Source organism: Quercus lobata, chromosome 1 (assembly GCF_001633185.2).
Source record: "Quercus lobata isolate SW786 chromosome 1, ValleyOak3.0 Primary Assembly, whole genome shotgun sequence".
In the NCBI taxonomy this organism is placed as follows: domain Eukaryota; kingdom Viridiplantae; phylum Streptophyta; class Magnoliopsida; order Fagales; family Fagaceae; genus Quercus; species Quercus lobata.
This window is the reverse complement of record NC_044904.1, coordinates 19002024-19015387: the sequence shown is the minus strand read 5'-3', so window position 1 is coordinate 19015387 and position 13364 is coordinate 19002024. Positions and strand designations below refer to the sequence as shown.

The 13364-nt window shown below is 47.7% G+C and overlaps 2 protein-coding genes across 2 annotated transcripts; both read left to right on the top strand.

The window, feature by feature from the left end:
- The first annotated feature begins 315 nt into the window (after nucleotides 1-315).
- LOC115950369 lies at nucleotides 316-2712 on the top strand. The gene is made up of 2 exons (XM_031067578.1): nucleotides 316-870; nucleotides 943-2712. Exons 1-2 carry the CDS (start codon nucleotides 316-318, stop codon nucleotides 2710-2712), a joined length of 2325 nt encoding a protein of 774 aa, XP_030923438.1.
- A 5331-nt stretch (nucleotides 2713-8043) lies between these two features.
- LOC115950361 lies at nucleotides 8044-9585 on the top strand. The gene has a single exon (XM_031067568.1). The coding sequence runs from the start codon at nucleotides 8044-8046 to the stop codon at nucleotides 9583-9585; it is 1542 nt and encodes a 513-aa protein (XP_030923428.1).
- Nucleotides 9586-13364: the final 3779 nt, after the last annotated feature.

Below are 13364 nucleotides of genomic sequence, written 5' to 3'. Positions count from 1 at the left end.
GAAGAGGTCACAAAATTGAAGAAAGCAGGGGCTATCAAGGAAGTGTTCTACCCCGAATGGTTAGCCAACACAGTCGTGGTAAAAAAGAAGAACGGGAAATGGCAGGTCTGCATAGACTTCACGGACTTAAACAAGGCCTACCCGAAGGATCCTTTCCCTATGCCACAGATAGACCGATCGGTAGATTCAACTGTCGGACACCCCTGAATGAGTTTTTTGGACGCCTTCCAGGGCTACCATTAGATACCCCTGGCTGCCGAAGACCAAGAAAAAACTACCTTTGTCACCCCAGTCGGAAACTATCATTATAAGGTGATGCCCTTCGGCTTGAAGAATGCCGAGTCGACCTATCAAAGGATGATGACCAGGATGTTTGAACAGCAGATGGGTAAGAGCGTTGAAGTGTATATAGATGACATGGTGGTAAAAAGCAAATTGGTGGCCGACCACATCAGAGACCTCGGCGACGTCTTTCAAATTCTGAGAAAGTACAAGCTGCGACTGAACGCATCCAAATGTTCATTTAGGGTAGGATCAGGAAAATTCTTGGGTTATATGGTGACCCACAGAGGCATAGAAGTTAACCCTGACCAAATAAGAGCCATTCATAGCCTGCAGCCTTCTTGGAATCCCAAAGAGGTCCAGAAACTCATCGGCATGATAGCTGTTTTAAACCGTTTCATCTCACACTCAGCAGACAGATGCAGGCCATTCTTCCTCCTATTACACAAGTGGAAGGGTTTCGAGTGGACTGAGGAGTGTGCTTTAGCTTTCCAACAGCTCAAGGAATACCTCGCCCGACCACCAATTATGTCCAATCCTGATGCCGACGAGGTGTTGTTCACCTACATCGCGGTAGCCTCTCATGCAGTGAGCTTAGTACTAATCCGAGAAGACAACGGCACGTAACGACCAGTCTATTACGTGAGCAAATCACTGCAGGAGGCAGAGGCCCGTTATCTCCCCCTCGAAAAGGCTATCTTGGCCATCATACAAGCCACACGAAAGCTTCCCCACTACTTTCAAGCACATACTGTAGTTGTGCTGACTCAACTTCCGTTGAGGTTCGTCCTCCGCAACGTCGACTACACAGACAGAATTGCAAAATGGGGAACAATTTTGGGCGCTTTTGACATTAGATACATGTCTCGCACCGCTGTAAAAGACCAAGTCCTCGCCGATCTAGTAGCAGAATTTGCGGAGCCCACATTAGAAGGAAAGGAAGTGTCGGGATTACTAAGTGCTGATGAGAAACTGATCAGCACAGTCTCTCAGCATGAACACAATTGGTGGAAAGCACACATCGACGGTGCAACAAACGAAAGGGGCTCAGGGGTAGGACTCGTTTTAGTCTCACCCGAAGGGATAACCATAGAAAAGTCGTTGAGGCTCGGATTCTCAGCCACTAATAACGAAGCCGAGTATGAGGCGCTATTGGAGGGAATGCCAATGATCCAGAAAATGGGTGGAAAATTCGTGAACATGTTCTCGGATTCGAGACTCATTGTGGGACAAGTAAATGAAGACTTGGAGGCAAAGGATGAAAGAATGCAAGAGTATCTGGTCCGGGTTAAGCACTTGCAGACCCATTTCTATCACTTTCGTTTGACGCATGTACCCAGGAGTGGGAACACTCATGCTGATTCTTTCGCGACGCTGGCCACCTCCTCGGCTCAGCCCCTTCCTCGGGTTATTTTAGTGGAAGATCTCTTCTGTCCAACAACGGAGAAGGCCAATGGAATTCGGGAACACAACGTCAGGGTAGGACTGAGCTGGATGGATCCTTTAGTGCTGTTCTTAAAGCACGACACCTTGCCAGACGATAAGGTTGAGGCCGACAAAATCAGGAGAAAAGCTTCTCGATTCTGGTTGTCCGAGGACTCCAAACTTTACAGACGCTCGTTCTCAGGGCCATACCTGCTGTGTGTGCACCTAGAGGCTACTGAACTCATCCTAGAGGAGTTACATGAAGGGATTTGCGGAAGTCATACGGGAGGTAGGTCCTTGTCCCATAAGGCCATAATGCTGGGTTACTGGTGGCCGATCATGCATAAAGAGGCTCTGGAATATGTGAAGAAGTGCGACCAATGCCAAAGGTTCGCCCCGAACATACACCAGCCAGGCGGAGAACTTAACCCGCTCTCCAGCCCTTGGCCATTCGCACAATGGGGCCTAGACATACTAGGACCATTCCCCAAAGCGGCAGGGAACAAGAAATTTCTTCCCGTCGGCACCGATTACTTCACAAAGTGGGTAGAAGTTGAGGCACTGGTAAACATTAGAGACGTCGATGTCAAGAAGTTTGTTTGGAAAAATATCATCACTAGGTTCGGGACCCCACACACCCTGATCTCGAACAACGGGCTCCAGTTTGACAGCAAAGCCTTCAAAAGATATTGCAATGAGCTGGGAATTATCAACCGATACTCCACACCGGCTTACCCGCAGGGGAATGGACAGGCGGAAGCCATCAATAAAACCATAGTGAATGGGCTGAAAAAGAGGTTAGACGACGCGAAAGGAAGATGGGTTAAAGAATTAGCCCATGTCTTGTGGACATACCGCACCATACCTCGCAGGTCCACGGGAGAAACTCCCTTCTCAATGACCTACGGAGCCGAAGCTGTCATTCCACTGGAGATAAACTTCCCAACACAGAGGACCACTGCCTTCTGCCCCATTGCTAATAACCAACTTCTGGAAAAAAGCTAGGATCTCATTGAAGAAAAAAGGGAAAGTGCAATGGTCCATCTAGCATACTATCAACAAAAGCTCAAGCAGGGGTACGACGCCAAGGTGAAGTCAAGGCTATTGGCGCTCGGAGATCTGGTACTGAGGAAGGTCCTGGGCACCACGAGAAACCCTGCATGGGGAAAACTTGGACCAAACTGGGAAGGCCCATACTGTATCACCTCCTTAGCCGGCATAGGAGCCTACTTTTTGGAAGATTTGGATGAACATGTAGTGCTCCGCCCTTGGAATGTAAATAACCTGAAAAGGTACTGTTATTAATGAATGATGTAATTCTTGGTACACCACCGCTATTCAATCGTTTTCACAAGGTGTTAAATAGAACCCATGTCCTGCTTGGTTCCTCGGACCACAGACTTGGGGGAAATTAACAATTCACTTATTTTCGCAAGGTGTTAAACAGAACCCAAGTCCTGCATGGCTCCTCAAACCACAGACTTGGGGGAAATTAACAACTCTTTCATTTCCACAAAGTGTTACACATTGATAATCATTTTCTTTTACAAGTTCACCCATTCGTGCTTGGTTCTCAACAGTTAGTGGCAGAATAAATGTTCATTTATGATGAAAGCAGAAAAGTATCAGCGCAACAAAATTTAGAGGAAGATGACAACATTCATTGAAATCCAAAAAGCGTTCTTTTTACATTCAAAAAAAAAAAAAAAAAAAAAAAACAAACAGTACAAAATGTAGAGATTAAAGAAAAACAGTTACAGATAGGTCCTTACACTATTTTTCTAAAATCCTAACCCCTGAGAAGGCTCAGGACGATCATCTCCCGCCTGAGGCCCCAGAACAGCCTCTTTGGCTTGCGCAACAACGTCCCTGATGGAGAGACTGTCCTCGGGCGATTTATCCTTCGCGACCGGCTGAGCCCCTTCAGCCTCGGGCACATGGGAATTCGAGATTGGGTCCTTCGAAGGAAGAGGTTCCTCAGGAGCAGCCAACTCCGAAATCTCACGAATATCTTCCGGGAAAAAGATATTCTTGGCTTTCTGGAGATCAGAGTCCGCTGGGACTGCCGCCCTATCCAAGGCTACACCCCAAGACATTGTGATGTAATCCCTGCATACAGCAGCCACCTCTTCAGTCAGCCTCATTTCGGTGTCCCTTACACCACGATCATATGAGGCCGACTCCGCCTTCTCAGCCGCCTCTCTGGCCACGCGAGCCACTTCCTTGACCTTTGCAAGCTCGGCTTTCAGATCTGAGACCGCCTGCTTCTTCGTCGCGAGGTTTGCCTCAGATAGTTGCAGCTGCTTGCGCAGTTCCTCAGCCTACTTGGTGATGTTTTTATGTTCGGCCTTGGCGCTCACGCGAGCCTTCTGCGCCTCCTTCACCTCGGTGCTTAGGCGATCCTTTTCCTGCCTAAGGTCGCCGGCAATTGTCTCAGCAGTAAGGCGGGACTTAGCCTCGTTGTGTAGGTCCTCGCGAGCCTTCTTGGCCCATTCCTCGGCGACATAAATTTGCTGAGTGACCTAAGCAAAAAATAGAGACCAAGTTAAAAGATAAGGACGAACAAACCTATACAGAGTAAGAAAGCTTGATAAGAGAGGTTTTACTTACCATAGCCATGTCCTTTTTTAGCGACATGAAAAGTTCTGGCTGCTGAGTAGCCCGAAGACCTTCCATGTCCCGAGGCAAAAGGAGGGGCTGTTGTAGGGCCTCGGCCAGGAATGACGCCTGCCCTCTTTCTGCCTCCTAGAGAGTGGCGTCCCAAGAGATCGGGGCACAGTCCAGCTCAAGCCGTGGCGACAGGTTTGCTGTTCCCTCCGAATGGCAGCTTCGTCTCGACTGTCAACGGACCTAGTCCTCTTGTCCTTGGGCTCTTTACCTTTCTTCTGATGTTTGGCCTTCTCAGGGCCGACCTCGCCCTCTTCCAGTTCCTCCACAGGCCTCTTTTGCCTCAAGTTGGGCATAGGCTGTTGATGGAAATGACGATGATACATCTCAAAGACGAAGATAACATTAGTGACGAAGGAAGCATCCTTGACGAAGTCATCCGGAACAACGAAGGAAGCATCCTTGACGAAGTCATCCGGAACAACGAAGAAAGCTATCATCACTGACGAAGGCAGGGAGTCATTCAATGCAGTCAATCAATGACCTGAGCAGTTACAAAATCAACCCAGCAGACCGTTGGGAACCTCTTAAAAGTCTCATTATTGGACCAGGGGCGTTACTTGAGAAAGCATTAACCACCCCAACGGCTAGCCCCCAAGGCCGCAGGTATAAAGCTCTCACACAGTCAATAGAAGGTACGATACACAAAGACACATACCCACATCTTGATTTCTATTTACCATTCTAACTATGGCATCGGAGACGTTGTGGCAGGCACCACACTAGTGACCATCATTAAGCATACTCTCTCGCACAACGAAGGGTTTCGTCTGCTCACTCTTGCTGATGATCTTGTGCATCATCAGTTTGGCGCCGTCTGTGGGAACGATATTTTCAGATTCATATCTGAGAACGTAGCTCCCATCAACCCTTTACATTCAGATGGAATCCAACCCAGACTCAGCAGCCTTGGCCCAGCAAGTCCAGGCCCTTACAGCCACCATTGAAGAACTCACCAAACAGAACCAGGAAATGAAGCTGCGGTTCCAGCAGGTTCAACAAGCTCAACAGGAAGAGAACCGGTCCAAGGGTAACACGGAGGAAGAAGGGGATAGTCAACGGAGGGAAACCCCCCGAAGACCAGTTACTCCGGACGAATAGAACTCAGATCTTCTTCGAGAAATGAGGAAAGAGATGGACGAACTAAGGAGCGCTATTAAAGAAAAGACGGATCGAAGCGTAGACAAAATGATAAGGGCTACGGATTCGCCATTCACTGCTGCGGTACTCGAATGCCCCGTGCCGTCAAAGTTTCGCTTGCCTCAATTGGAGCCATTCGACGGACTCACGGACCCACAGGATCATCTTAATACCTTTAAGACGACTCTGGGTCTTCAGCAACCACCTGACGAGATATTGTGTCGTTCCTTCCCGACGACTCTCAAAGGAGCTGCAAGAGAATGGTTTACTAAGTTGCCAAACTCGTCCATAGACAATTTCGATCAGCTGAGTAGTGCCTTCTTGCGCCACTTCATAGGGGGACAACGCCCAAGGAGGCCAGTAGATTACTTACTCACCATAAGACAAGGAGAGAAGGAGATTCTGAAGTCATATGTCAAGCGATTCACCCAGGAAACTCTGGAAGTAGACGAAACTGATGACAAGGTACAGCTGACGACCTTCAAAGCAGGGTTGAGATCCAGAGACCTCGTGGCCTCTCTTGCAAAGAACCCTCCGAAGACGATGGCGGAGATGCTCCTAAAGGTACAAAAGTACATGAACGCGGAAGATGCCTTAGTTACCATAAAAGATACCGAGAGGTCAGGAGACAAGGCCAAGAGGGAAGACGACCGTAGGGGGCAAAAGAGAGACAGACCAGAACGTCGGAACAATGACGGGAATAGAAGGAAGGACGATAAAAACCCTCGGACGGTAAAATTTACTCCCTTGGTTATGCCTGTTGACAAGATTTTCACGTAGATCAAGGACGAGCACTATCTCAAATGGCCCAGGCCATTACACTCATCCCCCAACGTACGTGACAAGAACAAGTACTGCCGGTTCCATAGAGACCACGGCCATAACACAGAAGATTGCAGAGACCTGAAGGAGCAAATAGAGGAATTAATACGGAAAGGGAAGTTACAAAAGTATGTAAAGAAAGGAGAATATAGCAAGTTCAGAGACGACAACAGGACCCAGCGTGAATCCTTCACTCGGGATGATGACCATCCGTCCCAGCCTCCCCGCAAGGTGATCGGGGAGATAAACATGATCACAGGGGGACCATTCTCAGGAGGATCATTTAGATCACTCAAAAAAGCATACCATAGACAAGTGAACAGCGTCCACACCATGCCTCCGTCCAAGCACCGACGAACATTCCAAGATATGTCCTTCAATGAAGGAGACACCGGGGGAGTAAAGCAGCCCTACAACGATCCCCTGGTCATAGTGCTGAATATAGAAGGGTTCAATACCAAAAGGATCCTTGTTGATAACGGGAGTTCAGCGGATATCATCTACTTCCCAGCCTTCCAGCAGCTGAGATTAGATCCAAAAAGGTTTCGCCCTTTTGACTCTCCACTCGTCAGCTTCAGTGGAGATAGGGTCTACCCCAAGGGTATAGTGACACTGACGGTGACGGCAGGGACCTACCCATTGCAGTTGACCAAACAAGTAGACTTCCTGGTGGTAGATTGCCCCTCATCCTACAATGTCATTATTGGGAGGCCCACCCTCAACAAGTGGAAGGCAGCGACGTCAACCTACTGTTTGAAGGTGAAATTCCCGACAGACAACGGCGTGGGTGAAGTGAAAGGTGATCAAGTCCTGGCAAGGGAATGCTATCAGGCCGTACTGGCAGGAAAGGAGAACCACACGTGGATGATTGAAGAAAAAGAGGAAGACGGAATGGAGACCTTGGAAACAGTGAAATTGGTAGAAGGAAATGCAGACAAGACGACCAAGATAGGGACGACGCTAAGCCCCGAGATGAGAACAAGACTCATAAAGTTCCTTAAAGAGAATCTAGATGTCTTTGCATGGAGTCACGAGGACATGCCGGGCATATCTCCAGAAGTCATCTATCATAGGCTGAATGTGGACCCCAGCAAGAAGCCCGTTCAACAGCGACGAAGAACCTTCTCCCCAGAGCGAGATCAGGCGGTTGCAGAGGAAGTAACCAAACTCTTGACGGCTGGATTCATCCGGGAAGTATATTATCCTGAATGGCTCGCCAACGTCGTCCTGGTAAAGAAAGGGAACGGAAAGTGGAGAATGTGTGTAGACTTCACCGATCTGAACAAAGCATGCCCAAAGGACAGCTTCCCTCTACCAAGGATAGATCAGCTCGTGGACTCCACCGCTGGAGACAAGTTGCTGACGTTCATGGACGCCTTCTCAGGGTACAACCAGATAAAGATGGCTGAAGAAGACCAGGAGAAGACAACCTTCATCACAAGTCAAGGACTCTACTGTTACAAGGTGATGCCTTTTGGGCTGAAAAATGCTGGAGCTACGTATCAGAGAATGGTAAACAAGATGTTCAGCCAACATATTGGCAGGAACATGGAGGTGTACATGGACGATATGCTCATCAAGAGTAAGGAAGAGTTCACACATCTGGATGACTTGGAAGAAACTTTTGCAACCCTCAAAAAACACCAGATGAAGTTGAATCCAAGCAAGTGACTTTTTGGGGTAGCTTCGAGGAAGTTCTTGGGATTCATGGTGTCCCAAAGAGGAATAGAAGCAAATCCAGAGAAAGTACGAGCTATCATTGACATGGACTCACCCAAAACCGTTAAGGATGTTCAAAAACTCACAGGAAGAATAGCAACTTTAAACAGGTTCGTCTCTAGGGCCACAGACAAATGCCTGCCCTTCTTTAAGACATTGAAGCAGGCTTTTGCTTGGACCGACGAGTGCAAAGCAGCGTTCCAAGAGCTAAAGCAATACCTGAGCAGTCCGCCTCTCCTAAGCCCGTCCAAAGAAGGAGAAAACCTATACCTGTACCTGGCGGTGTCAGTCTCGGCAGTAAGTGCAGCTTTGATTAGGGAAGAGGGCAAGAAGAAACTTCCGGTTTACTACGTTAGCCAAGCTTTCCAAGGGGCTGAGTCCAGATACCCAAGGATCGAAAAGATTGCGTTTACACTAATAGTGGCCTCGCGCAAGCTCAGGCAATATTTCCAGTCAAATCCCATTTTTGTAATGACGGACCAACCAATCAAGAAGTCAATGAGCAAGCTAGAAGCAGCAGGGAGAATGGTCCAGTGGGCAATCGAACTTAGTCAATTTGACATCGAGTACCATCCAAGAACAGCGATCAAGGCACAAGCTCTGGCGGACTTTATCGCCGAATTCACGTTCCCTGACGAAGACAGGATTACCGACGGAGCAGATAAACTAGTAATACAGACTGATGGTTCGTCTGCCCAAAAGAAGGGGGGAGTAGGGGCCATCATAACCACCCCCGACAGAGAAGTGCTGAAATATGGGGTCCAACTAAAATTTCCAGCCACCAACAACGAAGCTGAATACGAAAGAATACTGACGGGACTGAGGCTTGGTAAAGCCCTTGGTGCCAAAAATTTGTTGATCCAAAGTGATTCAAAACTAGTGATTGGACAGATCAAGGGAGAATACGAGGCAAAAGAAGAAAGGATGCAGAAGTACCTCAAGTTGGCAAGACAGCTAGCTCAGGAATTTGATACAGTGGAGTTCATACAAATCTCAAGAAGTCAGAATATGGGGGCTGACGAAGTGTCAAAGCTAGCGTCATCAAAAGAAGAAGGGACTAGCACGGACCTGGCAATGGAAGTCCAAAAACACCCTAGTATCGAGGAAGTTGTAACCTTCACCATCCAGAGCACTGATACCTGGATGACGCCCATAATGTCCTTCCTCCAGGACGGGCATCTACCTCAAAACACTGAAGAAGCCAGAAAGATCAAGAAGAGGGCAGCCATAGTCACGATCCTGAATGACGTCTTGTACAAGAGAGACTTCTCTATGCCCTACTTGAAGTGCGTCGACGAGGAAGAGGCCAAATATATCTTGGAGGAAGTACACGGAGGAATATGTGGCGACCATGCCGGCTCCAGATCACTAGTAAACAAAGTGGTAAGGGCAGGATATTTTTGGCCAACCATGCAGGTGGACGCTGCTGAGATCGTTAGGAGGTGCGACAAATGCCAACGATACGGGAATGTGCAGTGGCTTCCAGCAGAGAAAATGACGACCATAGCTTCCCCATGGCCATTTGCATAATGGGGAATCGATATCGTCGGTCCTCTGCCCCAAGGTAAAGGTCAGGTAAAATTCCTTCTTGTTGCTATTGACTATTTCACAAAATGGGTTGAAGCAGAGGCCCTAGCAACGATCACTGAGGCTCGGATCCAGAACTTTGTGTGGAAGAACATAATCTGCAGGTTCGGGATTCCCTCGACGATCATATCAGATAATGGAAGGCAGTTTGACAGTTAAGGCTTCAGGGAATTCTGCTCAAGCCTTGGGATCAAGAATCAGTTCTCATCCCCAGGGCATCCTCAGGCAAATGGACAGACAGAAGTGACGAACAGGACGCTGCTCAAAATTATCAAAATCAGGCTGGACGAAGCAAAAGGTGCCTGGCCAGAAGAACTGCCCAATGTCCTGTGGGCTTACAGAACCACAGCCAGAACCCCGACAGGAGAGGCACCGTTCAAGCTTACTTATGGTACAGAAGCAGTAATCCCAGTAGAGATTGGGGTAACGAGCATCAGACGAGGAAATTTCACAGAAGGACTCAATGACGACGAATTGCGACTCAACCTGGACTGCCTGGACGAAGTAAGAGACAACGCATCCAGTAGGATGACAAAGTATCAAAAAAAGATGGCCGAGTATTACAACAAAATGGTCAAACTCACGCGACTGGACATAGGTGACCTCGTCCTGCGCAAGATCACTGCAGCAACCAAAAACCCTACTCAAAGAAAATTGGGCCCTACATGGGAAGGGCCTTACCGCGTCATTCACTACTCAAGACAAGGAAGTTACCATCTGGAAACCCTGGACGGACAAAAGCTCCCTCGGCCATGGAATATTGAACATTTAAAGAAGTACCATTAGTAAATGTAATAGACGAATGCATTCGTTCTTGAGATTAATAAAAGAATTATTCTTCTGATGTCTTTGTGCAGGCAGTACAGGTCAACCATAAGGCCCATAAAAAGTTAAAGTAACAAGATTCTGCCTTGACGGATGTAAGTTACTAACGGCCACACTGAAGGGTGTAAAAAAAAAAAAAGACTAAGTAATAAGATTCCGCCTTGACGGATGTAAGTTACCAATGATAACCTCATGGGTATAGAAAGTTAAAGTAACAAGATTCCGCTCTGACGGATGTAAGTTACTGACGACCCACCTATTGGGTATGAATCACTAAGTAACAAGATTCCGCCTTGACGGATGTAAGTTACTGAAGACCCACATAATGGGTATAAACAACTAAGTAACAAGATTCCGCCTTGATAGATGTAAGTTACTGACGAAGACCCCATGGTTATAAAAAGTTAAATGGCTATGTTCCGCTTGGACGGACATAAATTACTACGTACACAATCCATGGCAAGTACAAATGACAAAAGCCCTCTTGACGAATTCACATAAAGAAGAAGGAAAAAAAGGGAAAAGCCATACATCAAATCAAAACAACACTCAAAATACGTTCAAGATCGTCAAAACAGTTAACAAATTGTTGACGAATAAACATAGCGCAAGACGCTAAGATACGGACGAGCGTAAATCAAACCAAAACAGCTGTTGAAAAAAGGTAAGTATGCTTCATTTTAACCCATAACCACTGGGTGATTAACATCGTTTTTCAAAATAAATGATTGTTCTGGAATTAGATAAAAAAAAAGGGCCCTAAAACAAGAAGGGCATCCACCAAAAATACAACAAAAAGGAAAAATTTTCTAAATGACAAGGTCAGGCATCAGTAGCAGCGTCCTCAACGGCAGGTGCGTCGGTGGCAGGCTCTGGAGCATCACCATCTGGGGCAGAGGACTGAGCAGCTTCGTCCAGAGCCATCTCCTTATCTACCTCCTCCAGATCCAAGCTCTCCATGTTGACCCCAGATGGATGCTTGACAAGATACCTCCTGAGAAGCTCGAAACCTTTAAAATACCAACTGAAGAGTACAGTATTGTACTCGTCAGTGGTCTGGAAGGCCTCCACCGACCTGGCGGCAATAGTTGCGAGCTTCTCCTTGGCTGAAAGAAGCTGCTTATCCTTCTCCTGAGTCAATTTGCGTTCAACCCTGAGGTCGTCATCCAACAATTTAACCTTCTCCTTCAATGAGGTTGCCTCGTCCATGGAGGTAATCAGGTTCTTCTTCAGATCAGAGTTCTCTTTCTCCAGGGCCTCCATCCGGGTTGTCAGAGATGCCACCTTGGCCTCTTGGGTGAGATACTCAGTGATAATATGGAGGCTCTCTCCCAACACCTGGAAGAAGTTATAGAGTCGTCAGTAAAAAAAAAAAAAAATGATGAAAAGGGAAAATGAGGAAGAACTCCTCACCTGGACGAGCTTGTGAACATGACGAGAGGCGACGTCATTCAAAGACATGTCTGAAAGAGCCTTTAGGTCCGCTGGGGTGACAACCTCGTGAGCCCTGTCCACGGCCAACCTTTCGTCGTCCCATATTGTTGACGAGTGAATGTCAGCCTTCTCCTTCTCCTTCCCTTTACTAGCCACGCGCTGCCTTTTAGAGCCAGGAGTAGCGATCTCCTCTATTGACGTAGTTGGAGAGGCAGTTCTCGTCGTCTCAGGAGCTACGGGAGGAATGGTACTAAGGGGAGTGGCAGCAGGGCCCTTCCCGATCACGCGCACAATCTTCTTCCCCAGATTGGACAGCGGCTCGTCCTTCTTTGATCTCATCTTCGCGTACATATCCTTGTTAAATTTTGTCGTCATCTCTGCAAGAAGAAAACACTTATCAAGAATGCTTAAGTACACATAAGAAGAATCAGCACTGACGAAGATAATACTTACTTTTTTTGCCTTCAATACCAAGTTGACGAAGAACGTACGGTGACGGGTCGGGACCGAGGTTGTAAAATGCAAGAGACCGAGGGTCAACCAGTTCGTCCCAGCTCTCAATCGTCTCCGCGTACCCGATCGCAGTCTCGATGCGCTCCTTATACCTGCTCTTAAGCCTAGGTCGTCTCTTAACTATGCCAAACAAAGAAACAAAGAAGTTAGCAAAACTAGAACCTCAAAGGTGGCAAAATTAAACGACGGGGAGAAATACTGACGCACCTAAGGCCGGGGTTCCCCACCGACGGAGCAACCTCGGGATATCACCCCAATCACTGCTGGATTAAGTCTCGAAGTTGTCCCCAGACACAAAGAAAAAGCGTGACTTCCAATACCTGAAGGACGAGGGCAAGCCCTTGACAATCCTAGTCTTTCTCTCCCAAGGGACTAACTCATAATACCCCCACTCCTTAGATTCTTTCAAACGGTACAAGTAGGTGAGCTCAGCCATCCTGATCATATCCCCGTTGGAGGCCAACCATATTTGCATACAGTTGATCACGATCCTCCACGAGTTAGGCATGAGTTGCCCGGGGGCAATACCAAAGTGATCTAGAAGTTCCATCAGGAACGGGTGGACGGGGAATCTAAGCCCGCAGGTGAAAGTTGACTCATAAAAACATACTTCACCTGGGAAAAAGTGGCAGGCCCTATCTTCTTCCCTGGGTAGACAAACACGAACCCTAGACGGAAACTGAAACCTATCCTTGAACCTATTTACGGTTTCGACGTCCAGACCACAAACCTCCTCGAGGGCGTAAAAAGCCCTAACCTCCCGTGGGCCAGAGACGGCTGTATCCCCTTCAGCCGAGCCGTCACTAGATGACAACCCAGTCTCAAGGTCACTAGACCTAACCTTAGACATTGACCCTCTCCTTGCTAAACCCTCGAAGCAATTTAGCGATTGACGGAGCAAGGGCAACAAGTCGCCCAAAACCACGCTCAGACAATTGCCCTCAAACACA

Excerpts from the sequence above, each read along its gene's own strand:
- LOC115950369 (XM_031067578.1), top strand. The coding sequence starts at position 316 with ATGCCCTTCGGCTTGAAGAATGCCGAGTCGACCTATCAAAGGATGATG. Across the intron at positions 871-942 it reads TCGCGGTAGCCTCTCATGCA|GAGGCAGAGGCCCGTTATCT; the intron begins GTGAGCTTAGTA and ends AAATCACTGCAG.
- LOC115950361 (XM_031067568.1), top strand. The coding sequence starts at position 8,044 with ATGGTGTCCCAAAGAGGAATAGAAGCAAATCCAGAGAAAGTACGAGCT.